Source organism: Poromitra crassiceps (assembly GCF_964638095.1).
Source record: "Poromitra crassiceps genome assembly, chromosome: 2".
In the NCBI taxonomy this organism is placed as follows: Eukaryota; Metazoa; Chordata; class Actinopteri; order Beryciformes; family Melamphaidae; genus Poromitra; species Poromitra crassiceps.
The window spans coordinates 50532148-50549700 of NC_139624.1; the positions used below are offsets into that span (position 1 = coordinate 50532148).

General features: G+C 40.8%; 1 protein-coding gene across 1 annotated transcript; it reads left to right on the forward strand.

Annotated features, from left to right (window-relative positions):
* The first annotated feature begins 225 nt into the window (after window positions 1–225).
* On the forward strand, window positions 226–13477 carry strap (serine/threonine kinase receptor associated protein). Its single transcript, XM_083632281.1, has 9 exons — window positions 226–661; window positions 884–1019; window positions 2081–2162; window positions 2670–2742; window positions 3077–3176; window positions 4489–4626; window positions 4920–5056; window positions 11326–11475; window positions 12057–13477. Exons 1-9 carry the CDS (start codon window positions 550–552, stop codon window positions 12116–12118), a joined length of 990 nt encoding a protein of 329 aa, XP_083488407.1. The 5' UTR covers window positions 226–549; the 3' UTR covers window positions 12119–13477.
* The last annotated feature ends 4076 nt before the right edge of the window (window positions 13478–17553 follow it).

The following is a 17553-nucleotide window of genomic DNA, read 5'->3' on the forward strand; positions in this document are numbered from 1 at the left end:
CTAGTAGTAGGCTATATATAATGAAGACTGTATTGTACTGAATGGTATTTATATCCCTATGGCATCACTATTGTAAATAATGCAACATGACGCGATAACAGATGTTCCCATTATGGCCAAGAGAGGGCAGCAATGCACCCGAGCTGCATTCAGCCGTACATTAAATAGAAGAAGAAGAAGTCCGTGATACCGGAAGTGCATTGTCAGTGTTTATGCTGCGGTAGCTTAGCCGCGTGTACGTTGCTAGTTAGTTGCAATGCTGTAGCTATTAGCACGCTATTCCGTTGCTGGGAGGGAGACCCTTCATTTCATTTGACTAACCAACTTGACTCTCAGTCCTTCACAGTCCAACCGCTCCCCAGCTGCCAGCCAACGGTCATCAGACTCACCACAACTCTAGCTAGCTCGTTGTCTTAGGTTGCTTGCCGGCTAGCATAAGATCACTGACCAGCAAGCTAGCCGTTGGCGTTGTAACGTTAGCTAACGGTAGTTCATTAAGGTCTTCTCCCTCTTCCTAATTAGAACCGACTCCTGCTTGGCTAGGAGAACATGGCTATGAGACAAACACCACTTACCTGCTCAGGTCACACCAGACCTGTAGTGGACCTAGCCTTCAGTGGAATAACTCCCTATGGCTACTTCCTCATCAGTGCCTGCAAGGGTGAGATGGATGAATTATCTGAAATTACTAACTTAATTCTAACTAGTCTTAACTAATTTAGGCAACCAGTGTCTGTGTGTATGTGGTTAGACAACTGTTGATTAAAGTATGATTATGACAACTGCACTGTTTTCACAGTTGTCATTCATCAGTTGTCATTCTTCTGACTGAAAATACTTTGTGCTCTGGCAATACATCGAACCCTCTCTCCGTCTCTCTTAGATGGCAAGCCCATGTTGCGCCAGGGAGACACAGGAGACTGGATAGGAACGTTTCTGGGTCACAAAGGTGCTGTCTGGGGAGCCACTCTGAATACAGATGCCACCAAGGCAGCCACTGCTGCAGCTGATTTCACAGCGTGAGTTGACTCTTCTATAAGATCACATTCAAACCTGTCTGTCTGACACAAGGAGCCAAACATTGCCCAGGCAGGCAGTTGGCCTTGATACATATCGCTCTCCCTTGCTTTCTTTTGTTGCATTGCAGAGACCATGTCAAATGACAATATCTTGTTTTGGCAGTTATATTTTGACCCGCTTATCACCACACATAATTCAAATTAGAGATGCACGATATGTCGGCAATCATATCGGTATCAGCCGATGTTAGTAATTTTTTAACGTATCAGTCCGATGTTGCAATGGTAATATCGGTTATCATTATCAGCCAAATTCTTCACATTGAGATGAAATAATGCAGTAAATCTATGATTTATGGGCTTTTACAAATGTTTTTGAAATAAAGAAATGCATTACTTTTTCAAATTCAGTGTTTACATGTGTTTTTCAGTATGTACAAAATTTGATTATCGTAGAAATTTAATATAAATACCAATACAATACAATACATGCATACATAGATACATCAAAGAACATGTTGAGACCTTCTCAGTATTGTTAGGCTCCATTGGTACATTTGGTATTCATACAGTGCACTAATTTCAGTTAAATTTCAGTTATTATAACCAGTTTGCCCCTCAGTAATTCAGAAAAGTCCTTTAAGTCATATTGGAGAAAGGTATGTATCCTCAGTGACAATAGTATTCCAGTGACAGGAGCAACTACATTCAACTATAGGTTAAGCTCTAAACGGTGGTCGTCTAGATTTTCCTAGTTTGCTTGTTCTAATTACTTTGTCGTTAACTGAGTTGGTTTTTATCTTTTTGTATGATTTTTCGCTCTCGAATAGTTGAATGGATTGGATTGATATAGTGGATTGAAAAGTGAAAAGTAGGACATTTTGTTTTGAAACAGCATTGTCAAAATATCAAGTTCCATACAATTTTAATATGAAAGGCAAGCCAAGCCCAAGTACTTTTTTTTTGCAAAGCAGTTTGCAAAGTGATTGTAGGTAAGTCGTGATATATAGAAGTTATTATTGCAAACAGATTAATTTGACTTAAACTACTTTGCTTTCCAGGAAGGTGTGGGATGCAGTGAGTGGAGATGAGGTCCTCACACTGGCACACAAACACATAGTCAAGTCTGTCACCTTTACTCAGGTAGGTGTGATGGATGGATGTGGATGTACAGATCGAGGGCTTGAATCTAGAACGGTGTAACTGGCATTGTGGGTGAAAATGAGGTCTGTAAAAGCTCTTGAGGAAATCTATTAAGTAGTCTATTTGTGTATGATTTTTATTTGATGACGTTATCAAAAGACATTTAGAACAAGTGTAGGTCCAGTTTTTGTATTTTGACTCTCCAGTCAAGTTTACCGAAACCTGCTTACACCCCTCTGGCTCCAAGCCCTCAAAATGTTAACTGTTTTTTAGGAATCTGATTTGCCTTCATAAGGCTTTAGATGTCATAACTTCATATCCTGGTTGTGCTCTAAAGACCATTTCTGTTAACATATCAGGTGAGGTCACATCAATTGCAGTTTGGGTGGTGAGGTTTCAGTTTATTGGTCTAGTCTTTTCATTGACCAATGATATTTATATGGATATTTTGTACACATTTGTGTACAAAATATCTCCCTCTCTTAATTAGTTGTATTTTGATCCCAGGATAGCAACTGTCTGCTGACTGCGGGAAACGACAAGGTGATACGCATCTATGATCTTAGCAAACCTGAAGCAGGTGAGTGAATGCATCAGCAGAAGTGTCCATCAATGGATCTCAGTTCTATAACTCGGTCCACTTTATAAATACCAGCCTGCATTTAATGACATGCTTTTCCACTGATTTTGTTTTGACCTTTGCAATGACATACCAGTGATCCATGATTGACTATGCCTCCCAAAGTACTGTAGACTGCATACGACTTCATTTAAAATCAGTCGTGGATGACTTTGTAGCTCACTGAATTCTGAAAGTGAAAAAGAGAGAAGTACAAACTTATCTAGGTGAAAAACCTGACATTTAGGTTCTATTTTGTATGTTTTGTCTTCCTTCCCAAATCAACGTCCTTTAGCACCACAGGAGATCGCAGGCCACACCTCAGCCATAAAGAAAGCCCTGTGGTGTAACAGCGATCAGCAGATCCTCTCAGCTGCTGACGACAAAACCATACGGTCAGTAAAATGGCAGTCTTGCAGTAGCCAGCCGTAGATAAATGTACGCCTGGAACACAACTCTGAAAAGTGTGGTACTGTAATGGTGGAATGAGCTCCCCCCTTCGGTCAGAACGGCCGAATCGCTGCCAATCTTTCGGCGGAGACTAAAAACTCACCTTTTCAGGCTACACCTGGGCCCTTCTTGAACTAACATCTTTAAAAAAAATCCTTCTCAAACCTACTAATGCTACATGTTACTTATTCCTTCTCAAACTACTTCCTACATGGTGCTACTCTAGTCTATCAAAATATCTTAGCTGTCATTGATTGTGTTGCATAGTTGTTTCCTGTACTGTTGACAAAATGTGATATTATAAGTCGCTTTGGACAAAAGCGTCTGCTAAATGACGTGTAATGTAAATGTAATGAAAAGTGGTTAACGCCCGCCCCCCAAGACACAAAAAAGGATGCGTGACAGACATTAATTGACCAACCACCGACCTCGTGGGCGGTACATTCGGAATGTGTATATGACGTAACTTCCGTCACAGTCAGATTTCTCCCTCAGAATGAGGATGGATCGCCATCTTGGCTTCCAGAGAGTTGACATGTGATTCAGACCCTCCATCGCTGGAAGCTTGCTGATGTCGACGTTGTGTCTGACCGCGTGAGACTAGTAAAATGGCATCTCCAACCAAGGTTATTATCGTTAATGAAAACTAATGAAGTAACGAAAACTAGGTGTGCGGGGGAAAAAACACATTTTCGTTATTAAAATAAAAATTAGGCTTTACAACAACAAAAAAGGAGAACCTACTGAAACTGCGTTGTGTGTGTTTACGAAACTAACGAAAATTAGAGAGGAAATGTCTTGATTTTTTGTCTTTGTCAATTTATTTCATACATAAGCCTTGTATTTTGGGTGGATTCTGGTTAATGACACAAACACACTGACACACATCTTTTATAGTTGTCTTTTACATTTTTTAATGGTAGAGTTTTTATTACCCTGAATCTCTCCCCTGACAAATACCCCATCTTTTTTAGTTAACATTGGTTAAGTGGGTGGCGGTGTCTGTCACGATTGTGATGTCATCAGTGGTGTCACTTGAGCAATTGTGATGTCATCAGTGATGTCACTTGAGCAATTGTGATATCATCACTTCCTGGCTGAGGAAAAGAAAGAAAGCAGTGAAACTAAGAAATAATAATAAATGCCAGGGCTGAAAAGTATGTGTGTGTGTGTGTGTGTGTGTGTGTGTGTGTGTGTGTGTGTGTGTGTGTGTGTGTGTGTGTGTGTGTGTGTGTGTCCCTCCATCCATCCATCCAGACTGTGGGACAGAAGCTCCATGGAGGCAGTGAAGACGCTATCGTTTGACACGTCAGTGAGCAGCATGGAGTATATGGCTGACGGAGAGATTCTCGTTATCACATATGGAAAGACCATTGCTTTCTACAACGCCTTGAGGTACAATCCCACTGCATAGATCTTGGAAACCAAAATATTTGAGTGAAATAGTCTCCTTACATCCACGCAAATCCTGGGATGAGAGTGATATTGACACTTTAGACATTTAGCTCCTCCAAAGTGACATAAAATAAGTGCAAAAGCAGCAGAGTTATCCTAAGCCAACATGACAAGCAGCACATGGGGAGTAGTGCAAAGATCAGTGAAACAGTGCCCAGATAATCGATGTAAGAAATATCCAGTGTCATCAGAATATGGTTGCATTATTGATGTGTTTTGCTTATATACTCTAGCCTAGACCTGATAAAGACTATAGACACCCCAGCCACCATCAACTCAGCATCCCTCCACCCAGATAAGGACTTCATTGTGGCTGGCGGAGACGATTTCAAGCTCTACAAATACGACTATGGCACCAAGGAGGAGTTGGGTAAGCAGCAGTGAGGATGGATGACTAGCCACCAAATTATTTTCTCCGGGCGGTTGATGTGTTAAGATTGGTTTAACTCAGGGGTGCCGGAACTTTTAGGATGCGAGTTACGTACAAAAAGTAAAACTAGTCGTGAGCTACTTCTTTTCCTCTTGTACCCCAATGTATATTTAGCACATTTTAACAGTATTATATTATTTATTTAGCATTATTTAATAATGTTATCGTGTTAAATACTGTAAATACCGAGTTCGCTATACATGAGTGGGTTTTAGTTTATGCATTAAACATAAAAATAATACATTTTGGATTTCTTTGGCGAGCTGCTTATTGATGGCCCAAGATCTTCATGATCTACCTATTGGGCACCCCTGGTTTAACTTCTGTTGGAGTGCTATCTTTCAAGGCACATGTTGATACTCGTTATTATGGGTTAGGTTTAGCCTGGATGTTAGCCTAAAGGCTCATTTATACTCCATTTTCATACGAAAATAAATGTGTCCGTTTCAAACGGTGTAATCGTCACTGCCCAAATCCATGCGTCTTTCACGTTGATATCCTGTTTAGCAATACATCCACCAGTGGGCAGTAGAGAGTCAAATGTGTGAGTGTTTGTGTGGTTCTGCTGCAGACAGAAATACGCACGAAATGAACGCAGAGCAGGGATTCCGCTAGGATTTTTTCTGGCCGGCCAATACAGCCGGTATCATTCCAAAATTTCGGCCTTATGGATTATTTACTGGCCCAGTCAAAATGTATTGGAAAAAGATCGATTTAATAATTTTTTTAACACGTTCACTGCCATTGACGAGTCAAGTCGTCAAAAAAAAAAAATTGACGGTGGGACGTGGATCAACGCCCCCCACGTCTCCTATAAAAATATGGGAGCCACCGAACGTGTACAACCCATTCCACCGACCCACTAAGTGGCGACAGTGCTCTCCAGACTAGAAAAAGCTGAGCCAAAACTGCAGGGGAACGCGCGAGGAAACCATTCTCATACTGTAAAATGGATTGGCGAAAACGCTTTCGCTTTCGCGCATTATCGCGCTGGGAGCTGGCGGTGGGGGATTGCAAATTTGCACAATAGATTATGCGTGCAACACACTTTGAAACACCGGCAGAAAGCCCACAATCGCACGCAGCTTCATTCCAGCTGAGCTCACAACCAAAACGACTCATGCAGACTCGCCCAAAGAGCAGCCGCCAGCAGCCAGGCAGCACAGACAGGCAGAGCCTCGCTTGTACCGCTGCAGCCACGGAGAGAGGAGTTTGAAGGAGAGGGGGGTTTCCTGCTGCTATGGAGGAAATTACTGTTCAAAACTATTGTTTAGATGTCTGACGTCTTACGCCAAAAATAAATGGTTAAAGTGACTGTTCTATCGAATTTCACAAAAAGCCATTTATCTCAGCATAAATTTTCAGACGCTGAAACCATGCTGTATTCTACTGCTAATGCCTACATAACTACTAACTCTACAAACTAACTCTTTTAGACAGAGAAAGCACACATTCTATTAGTTCTTTTGAGATAATTTGTGTTCACAAAATCTTAGCAGAAAAGAATCCTCGGCTCTTTAAAGATGAGCCAGAATCCTCAAAAAAAAAACTTGGCAGAACCTACCTACAGTATTGAAAAAACGGCTGGCAGTGAATGTGTTAACACGTTCACTGCCATTGACGTATTAATACGTAAAAAATAATCCAACGGTTGACTGCCATTGACGTATTAATACGTCAAAAAAATCGTTTTTTTTTTTTTGACGGTGCTACGTGGATCAATGCCCCCCGCGTCTCCTATGGAGATATTGGAAGTATTGAATGTGTATAATCTATTTTACCGACCAGCTAGGTGGCGACGGTCCTCTCCCGACAGAGAGAAAGTCAACCAAAAGCAGCCGCCTCCCGCGGCTGCTTCCTCCATTCTCAAGGAAATGGCTTGGCGATTTTACAGTCAGAAACGAACAAGCCTCATTCTCATACTGTAGGCGGGGACGCTTTCGCGCTGCTGCGGTGGGGGGTTCCAGAAATGGACTGGGCTTTCACTCTCAGACGCTAAAACCATGCTGTACTCAACGGCTAATATCTACATAACTACTAACTCTACAAACTAACTCTTTTAGACAGAGAAAGCACACATTCTATTAGTACTTTTGTGAACTTTGTGTTGACAAACTCCAAGCAGAAAAGAATCCTCGGCTCTTGTAAAATGAGCCAGAATCCTCAAAAAACGGCTTGGCAAAAGCTACCTACAGCAAAAAAAAAACGGCTGGCAGTCAATGTGTTAATACATAACACATTTTTAGCAAACTAAATTTCATTTTAAAATATTTTTTGTTGGCGTTTATTTCAAGATAATTATCTATGCACTACGGTCTGTGCTTGCAGTGCAGAGGGAGCGAGGCGAGCCTCACTGCTCGTTAATTAATTAATTCGGTTGGGGTTTGAATTTACGTTCAGAAATAACATTTAAACAGCAATAAAACACAAAAACAAATGCTATGATGCAATCATCCAAGAAATGTATTTTATCGATATAAGGGCGTCTTCTTTACTCTACTTGGTGGCTTTATCAGTGTGCTGTTTTATGGCACTTTGCTGTCGCGTTAAATGAGCAGCTGATGTGTGATGCATGCAGATGCTTTCAGATTGATAGAGCCTTTGGTTAAGCTGTTTTTCTTACCCACCTTTTCACAGATGGTGCAGAACATTTTATCTTTTCTGTCCACATTTTCACGTCTAACCCATGGGAACTTCTCCTGCCATTCTGGGTTAAATCTTTTGTCTTTTTTTGCCTTTGGCGGCGATGGCCGCAGTGTTTCTTCTTCTTCAGGAGTAGAAGTAGCTTGACGCTTTTCTGTCATCTTTCTGGCCTCGGCTGAAGTACTTGCACCATCATTACGTTTAAAAAAGAACTTGCCCAGCTATGTCTGCTTTGCCACTTTGATCTCGTCAAAGCGCTGTCGGCCGCCCGCCGCCGCGGGATGCTGCTGCAGTGTGCGGATGGTGAACGGCGGACAACAGTTAAAGAGACAGCGTCGGCTAGATTTTCCCTTTTTTCACCAAACACAACATACACACATAACAGCGGGGCGAAAATATATATATAGGCCAAGTCTATATTTAACTTGTAGCCTATTGGCAACATCACTTAGGCTATAGATCACACAATATTAGGCTAGTTTATATAAGGAATTTATTTATTTGGCATATTTCCAACCGGCCAATTGAGCCAGCGACCTCTTAATTTACAGGCCCACGGGAACAAATACAGGCTAAAAGCCGGCAATTGCCGGCTAACGGAATCCCTGATGCAGAGTATGGACAGAAGGCTCCGTCCGTCTCCGTCTCCAATGTAGAGTATAATAGGGCCATAACCCTAACCCAAGCTGTTAGAGTTAGGGTTAATTGTTGCTTACCCTGGGGATAGGGCTAACGTTTCCAAGAATGGCTGAGGAAAAATAATGTAACTCCATGTATAATTGATTCCTTATGGCAGGGGTTCCCAAACTTTTCCGACCAAGTACCACTACGTACCAAACCAAATTTCCCAGGGACCACTTCCACTGCGTATACCCCTCCCATAAAATAACATTTGCTGATTTAATCATGCAATAGCAGCAGAAAGGCTAAATAACAATATAAGGCTACTAGCTCGTTCAAAATGGACATACATACACACACACACACACACACCTATCAACATTAGGCTGTGAAAAAGAGGACCCCTTTGAAAATGTTTTTTTTTCTTTTCCAAAATTTAGCATAACTTTGGAGTGTTATTTTGCTACCTTCCTGACAAGCTAGCATGTATGACATGATTGGTAGAAATCGATTCCTTAGGTCTTCTAGTTTCATCAGAAACTTCACTCTGGCTTTAAAACTGAGCCTGCTGCAGCCTCTGAAATTAAATGTTCAAAATTGTGATGTTTCCCAAATATCGCAATATTTCTGAAAATCGGCCCAATCCGGCTACTCCTCAAGGTTAATGTGTATGTAAAAACTGTTGTCTTTACTATTATTATTATTATTTTTGCAATTTTCTCGCGGACCACCAGGCGGAGCCCCGCGGACCACAGTTTGGGAACCAATGCCTTATGGTACTCTGTTCCTGCCATTGCATTTGGTGTGATGGGTTAATTTGAGGTGTCACCTGTCAGATGAGCCACAGATGAGGCATGTTAGATGTTGTGTGTGACAGACAGCCAGGCATTAGAGACGTATCATACTAGTCAAGCTGCTTTCTCTCTCTCTCTAGCAAACAAAGTGCTGGGGACAATTCTCAGTTGCATGAGGTCCCTGTATAATCCTGTGCAAATAAAAAATAATTATTAACTTGTGCAAGCTGCAGCAAATTTTTGATCAAACAGCAGTTGTGCAACAGTAACAATCATTTACCGTATCTTTTTCCAAACATATTTTTAAATTGTATTATGCCCAAAACAGATGCAGAATGTGTTAGAGATGTGACTGACATGGTGGGACAAGTAATTAATTTCAAACTGCTGCTTGACTCCAGTTCAGTTGTAATGATTTGTAGAACCTCTGAATGATGAGTGCTTACCTGTCAAAGTGGCTGGGAGGGAAGATAAACTTACCAGACGACCTTAGGGCACGGTTAGACGACAACGGTCACGGCGTGAAACAGCAAACTTTCGTTGCGTTCTGGCCTTTGATTCTGCGTGTATACACATCGTTTGTGATAACAATTCATGCGCAGACTGGAGCTGCAAATGTTATCATCACCAACTCCGAGCATCGTAAAGTGAGTCAGAATAAAATGGAAACTTCTGGTTAGAACCTTCACTATAGATACAGTCAATGTCTTGTCATAAACGCTGGGGTAGCTGGGTGGGGCGTGGTCAGGGAGGGGAAACTCCTCCCGTTCTCCCCATTCAGCATAGTTAGCATTTAGCTGCTAGCCCAGCCCAGGCAGACAGGATCAGTGATTCAACCACCGCAGTAAACGCACATCTGAACAGACGTCTATGTACCTGCTCTAGAATCCCCAATCCTGTACTGTAGAGCCGCAGCACTGTCCTTTGGTGAGTCAACCCCTTGAGATATGGGGCGTTTTACCCCACTCGCATGCCAGCCGTAGTAACATTTTGTGGGCGTTCCCACACAGAACGATTGTGTGTGTGTGTGTGTGTGTGTGAGACAATCCAGTAGGTGGCGGTAATGCAACACTTAAGTTACTGTCTAGTAGTGCAATTAGTAATTAGCCTGCAATTTTCACTACAATTATAGTAATAAAAAAAGAGGTTGATTTAACAAAAAAGACTCATATCTATTCCGGCAAATCACTTCATTAAATTTTGGGGGATTAATTTAAAAAAAATTGTCATGATGACATCACAGCCGCATCACAGCAGCATTCGAACATTCATGGAAAACCTCAATAAAATATTTGAATTTGAAAAAATGTATTCGAAGACAGCTCTAAATATTAGCAATAAAATCAGAATCAGTAAAAAAGCTTATGACAGAAAGACATTAAATGAATTGGGTCATTGCCTTGCTGCTTTACTGTGAAATTATATAACTGATCTTTTAAAAATTCATTATCAAGCTGTGAATTTATGCATTTTCTTTTTTATACTTATATACTTATACTGTTTATTACTTTTTCAATAAACATAACTATACAAATATACAAACGTATATAAAGCAAATAAGACCCAACTGCACAAAGAAAAGAAAAAGGTTTCTCTTGCAGCTAATAATCCCAGTGTCCAACTTCATTCCACCATAGGTCAATATACAACAAGGCATGCTAGACTAGGCTAGAATTTTCCTCTATATCTAATAAAGTAGCATATCAACAGTCATCTCCGTGATCACTCCGACCCAATACCCTTTCCAAATCTCTGCTTTTAAGATAGTCAATAAAAGGACCCCACACTTTTTCAAACAGAGCTGTGAATTTATTAGCTTATGGTTCTATCTCAAATCACAGCCTATTTTTCTGCGTCTTGATGCATGCTGTGACCCTTTCCCACATCACACTGTATTTTCATAATTATATGAGGAGTTTTTTCTTTAAATTGAGATATCTGCCATTTGAAACCACCTAGTCTTAGAAAATAACTGACAACACAAAATCCAAATAAATTCTCATATATTTTTTTAAGGATGCTAAGTAGTTTAAGTCCTGTGTTGACAAAAGAACACTTTTACATCCCGGATTGTGTATATTCAAGCCATTTGTTTAGAAAAATGAAAGAAATTAACTCTTTAAGTCCTGTCCTATCCTGTCCTGTCTGCAGAGTCCTACAAAGGCCACTTTGGGCCAGTCCACTGTGTTCGGTTCAGCCCAGACGGCGAGCTGTACGGCAGCGGCTCTGAGGACGGCACACTCCGACTGTGGCAGACGGCGGTGGGGAAAACCTACGGTCTATGGAAGTGTGTCCTTCCTGGTAACACTACAATTCTGAGCCTTCCAGCTTCCACGCTAGATCCATTCACTATGTTATATACAGTCCTGCTCAGTCACAGGGTTCCCCACACGTCTTGACAAAGATAAAAGAATATTACTGTTCAGTCGCAAAGTACTTATCTCACATTCTCTAATTTGTTAATAGAATAATCTTCATCTACAGAGAGAAATGCTCTAGCTGATGGAGGGGAGGCAATAGAGCTCAACAGTCACGTGACTTTTCATGGCTATAAGGTTATATAAGGATTTTTCGAAATGTCTATGGAGAAAATGAATGGGGAACTTACTTCTGGGGCGGGAAACGTCACAAAAAGTCACGTGACTGTTGATCCCTATATGACCTGTAACCATAAATCCTTCTGAACACCAGCTCAAATCTGGAAATTGTTTTAAGAAACTGCCTGGGGAAAAAGCCTAGAAATGTTTAAATGTAACTGTGTAGGAACCTTGTAGCCATTCAGGACACGATGCTTGCTTTCATGCACTAGTAATGTTATGCCACACTGTGGTTTACACAAATATGTGCTATTTCTAATGATGGCATCTTTCTTTTTGGATCAGAGGACCTGGGGGCAGAGAACTCTGAGCAGCTGTACCCTCCGACACCTGAGATCAAGGCCTGAGGATTAATGAGCCAACGAGTGGACGGCAAGAGGAAAGGAAGGACGTGAGGAGACGAGCGGAGGGGGATTCCAGTGTCTTTATACCAGGCCCCAGCAAGGAGCAGGGTTCATTTCAGTGCATCTTCATTGGGAACTGATGTGGATGTTATGATAGGCCTGTCTGTCGTAGGCCAATGCATATCCCACACATACACACAGATTGAAGCAGTCATACGGGTAGTATGGGCTACAAACGCATACAAACACACATTGAATCAGTCCTATAGGTATTATGGGCTGCAGACACACATACACAGATTTAGGCAGTGATACAGATAGTTTGGGCTCCAGAGTAAAGCAGTAGACCTGTGAGCGTCCCTGGCTCATCGCTGCCTGCTTTCTCTCTGATCCAGCCCAGTTCTGTCAACTTGCTCAAATCTATATTACCCACCCCCCCCAAACAAACCCAAAACCCCCATGACACTAGGCTCTGTTTTGGTTTCAACTTGAGATCCTATGATGGGCTGGACCAGGATTTTTATGTTCTTATGTTCATTTTATTGATATGAGAATACTCAAGGTTTTTGCACACGCGGTGCTAAAATTTGCGCAGTTTATTCTTTTTCTTTTTTTTATGGAAAAATATTGTATTTTCTCCCGTTGTACTGTTTGAGTAACTGTAGTGTGTCTCAAAGTAAAAACAAAATATTGTTTTGTGACAACGAAAAAGTGGAAATAGAAATGTCACTGGATTTTTATTTTCAATTTTGTTTATGTCCTTATTTGTGTGTCCAGTGATGGAATAAACAAATGCATTACTGTTTTATTTATAAGTAATGCAGTAAGAACAATTTTGAGGACTGTGGTAGTTACCCCTCCCCATCCCTGACAATTGATTGGCCACCCCAGGTGCAAGGGTGCTGGCTTCCACAGGCTGTAGCAGGTTCATTTTTAAAACTAGAGTGAAGATACTGGTATATGACTTAAGGCATCCATTGGTAGTGGTACCAACCAATATAGGGATTTATGAGATTTCATGCAAAATACTCAAATCAAATTAATCAAATTTGATTTAGCAAATGTTTATTCACAAAAGAGGTCATGTACAATGTAATTTATTCCAAATGATTGAATATTAACCCTTTCAGGGCCGTGGCTGCGTTCATGACTAACATTACTGTCTTGCAGGGGTTGGCTCAGTTTTAAAGCTAGAGTGAAGATATAGGCTAATGTGAAATTATACAACAGTTAGTTCCGGCCAGGCAATTTGATTGGACAAGAGGTATCCTACCAGTGCCAATATTTCATGATAATGCACTGGCGCTTCACTGTGTGTAGATCACTCCGCTTCACAGCTGCCCTAATCAACAAAATGCTTCACAGCTGTAGAGTAGACGTAAAGTTGACAGCCTGCAGTTAATTAGGCTGATTAGGCTACATTTTCGGCAAAGCAGAAAGCTGAGGGAACTATTTTTTGTTGGCGGAGGAATAAATAGAGAAATCATATATTTTCTCAGCTTTTTGTCATTTTTTTAATCAGCTTTGTTTAATAGAACTGTTGCATAAAAGCAATATCACACTCGAGGTCGTGCTGTTGTCTAATACCGGCACTGCTGTGATTATCTTCGGCACTCGGCCTGCGGCCTCGTGCCTACGACCGAATCACAGCAGTGCCGATATTAGCCAACAACCGCACTCCCTCTCGTGTGATATTGCTTAACTAGAAGACTTTGGTACAAGGCAGGTCATGTTAGCTTGTCCGGAAAGGGGCTAAATAATGCTACAAGCTGAGGCTACATTTTGGCGAGGGAAAAACTGGCATGGCAAACTCACTGGTAGCGAGCACACTCAAAATGGATTTAAAACTCACTGGGTGCAGGGCAAGCAAAGAGTTCAGTGACTAGAGAAAAAGCCAGCACTCCAAATGTCCTTTCACAGGTTTTAATGGTTCCTCAAACCAGGCAGCAGCAATGAACGTTTCAGCCAACAACGCTGAGGAAGCTGCTGCCAGGTTTGAGGAACCATTCAAACCTGTGAAAAAACTGGCATGGCACCTGAAGATAGCTGAATGAATGAGTCTCCCCTTTTGCAGACATGCCCACTTTATGCTAATCCCATGAATTTTCATTTTTTTGCATCTAGTATAAATGTGTTACTTTTGTCGATTCCATTTGAATATTTCTGCATATTGGGGTAACAGTATTACTGTAGGCTATACTGTAGTTTACAGTATTGGAATTGCATAAATTGGATATATGACTGGAAAGCTATAACTTGTGGATTGAATGAGTCTGATAATCTAACTATTATAAGCCTGTATGGAAGGTGGTTCCATACAGCGCACAGTTACTGAATCCAAAGATTGCTGCAACAACTTATGAGACATAATTGAGCATGGGGATGACCATCATAATGTTCTAAGACCTTATTTACACTTAACTTTCGACATTTGAATAGATGCCTAACCAAACCACAAAGTTTGTTACAGATTTATGACTAGGTGCATCTCAAATGAATCTTCAGGTTCCCAGCTTTCAGATGAGGCATATAGGCCTATTGTTGACCTGATATCTCACCTTAAAGATTCCCTGTCTTCTTCCCCCAAAAGCGGACAAAAATGTGTGTCTGGTAGAGAGGGGTGGAGTACTGACTGATGGCCATGTTAGAGGTGGGACCATCAAGCCGTTTAATTTATTTTTCTAAATTTACACTCAGCCACCCAGTCCAAAAGGCCTGAAAATGCCACAGATCCCAGACCAGACTGAAAATCTGAATGAGAAAAGAAAAGCAGGAACACTTCCCTTCCATCAACATCTCTGTAACCTCTTCTGGGTGTTTAATATCTAAACAGTTGGATTTTAATACAGTCCAGGCAGGGGTGTAGAGATGTGGAGTTGAGGCTCATTAGACCGAGTCTTGAGACTTGACTTGATGCATGAAGAAGACCTGAGACTTGACTTGGGACTTGACTTTGATGACTTTAAAAAGTTTGAAAAGTCTTGACAAAAGATCTCGTGTTTTAAATTACTTTGATTTAAAGTGAAGAGATTTGTTCCACCAAATGACTGATTGGAAGTGAGGAGATTTGTTCCACCACCAGATGACTGAATTTAAATAATTTTTTTCTGAATTTGTATGGAAAGATTGAATTGATTGAAGAAGTTGAAACTGATGATAGAAATCAAACTCATGGTGCGCTTACCAAGTTTTTATCCTATTATAAACCATATTGAAAACAAAGTCCTAGTTTTCTGTACGATATTTAATTGAGAGTGGACTCTTTCATTTGTTCTGACTTGACTTTGTGTTCTACATTTAGACTTGAGACTTGACATTAATGGCATGAACTTGACTCTGGATTTATTTGGTAATCTGCATTTAGACCTGAAAGTTGACTCGAGACTTGTGTGCCTCAAGACTTGATTTTTTTGGGGGGGGTATATCATTTTTTTATTGTTTTGTTTTCAGACATCAGTTCAATGCCATAAGCAATTGGGTGTACACACCCAAGCAAAGAACAACACAACTGCAGACAGGACAGAACCCAAAACAAATAATCTTCAAATAAATTGCATACAGTGTGACAGTGTCCGACAGTGTGAGTGCTTAATCTGAAAAGAAACATTTTCTCCCACCTCGTAAACTTAGTCAGTTGATTATACAGATTTTGGTTAAATGGTAAAAAAAACACACACACACGCACACACACAAAACAAGTAAACAAATTCAAACTGAAAGACAGAAAAGAGAAAGAAGAAAAACGAAATAGGAGACAAAAAAACAAACAAAAACATTACAACATGGTGCTACCAGCCTACTCAAATATGTGTGCAAGAATATGTAAGTTACACATTTCTGACCAGGTAGTCCAGAAACGGGTCCCAGATGGTCCTAATTTAGTTAGTCCTCAGAGACCTGATCTTTCCATGGGTACTACTACTATATACGTATATACAGATCCTTTCCAAAAAATTAGAATATCATGGAAAGTTAGTTTTTTTCCCATAATTCCTTTCAAAAAGTGAAACTTTCATAGATTATAGATTCATTATACACAAAGTGAAATATTTCTAGCCTTTATTTGTTTCATTTTTCATAATTTTGGCATACAGCTGCAGAAAACCCCCAATACAGTATTTCAAGAAATTATTATAGTGTGAAGAAAATAAGCAGTTACTTCTCAGTCATGACTGACTCCATCCTCAGTCCACTCCCTCTGAATCTCTGCCAAATGTTTTGAATCGTCGTTGCTTGACAATCCGCTGAAGTCCACGGTTATCCATGTTATTTCCATGATATACACATTTTTTGGAAAGGATCATATATATATATATATATATATACTGTATTATCTCGAAATGTATCAATACTGAAAATTTGAAACTGATACAATACTCATTTGCAACAGGTATTAATAGTATCGATAAATATCAATACTAAAAATTTGAAATGGATACAATAGCCTACTCATTTGCAACAGTTTCAATACCAGCAGTGCTTTCTTTAAGTGAAAAATCACTGATTTTTCCCTCCCTATCATTGGTGGTTATCTGTTGCTTCAACAAGCTAAACGTGTTCTGATAGGCTGATGGCTAGAACAGGGGTAATCCGCTGTCTAAGTGGAACGTTTTATCAGGGCTAGATTTTGGAGAAGTGTGCATCTGTCCGTCCATCTGTCCAACTTTATTTTTATGCCTCTTGATGTGTCGTCATCCCCCCCTTCCCGTGGTATCGAAAATGGTATCGAGTATAGATATTTTCCTAGTATCGGTAGTATCGGTATCGAAGTAGAAATTCTAGTATCGTGACATCATCAATATTTATGGTTTAGTAATGGCAATTTATGTTTTGGGGATCATTTCAAAATTCTGTTCAAAAGATCAATTATGTATTTTTTTTAAAATATGTTCTTGTCTAAACGTATTTCCCCTCTGGGTCCATCATTACAAACGCAGGTTGCACGGAGGATGCTGCTGACCTTGAGAGCCTCATCACCAACTTATTCACTCAGCCAGGTGGTATTGACATGGCAGACTAGTGGAGGGGACTTCCTTCCTGTGGGTGACAGATGCACTTATGCAGATTGCGCAAGCAGTCCATATCTGCAACTGGGATGATTAGGCTACTCAGTTCAGTAGCTACAGTATGTCACCTCTTTGCGTGCCATGCTGCTGTGGGTTAACCTTGCTTGCAGATGGATAACCTCGCGAGATCAAAAGAGATTCTCTCGACGTTTAGTGAAACGTAATGTGGAGCTAAACCGGCCATCTGGCAGCGTCAGGTTAGCTGTGGGTGGCTGTGTACGACAACAATAGTATGGGAGGTAGCTAGTTGCCTGACTTCTAGGCAACGCTGACAGCTCTCCCTGATGATCAGGTTGCCACCGGCTTCACTCAGTCCATCACATGCATCTCCTGTCCTATACCCCAACATGGCCTGCTGGGACATGTGGATCG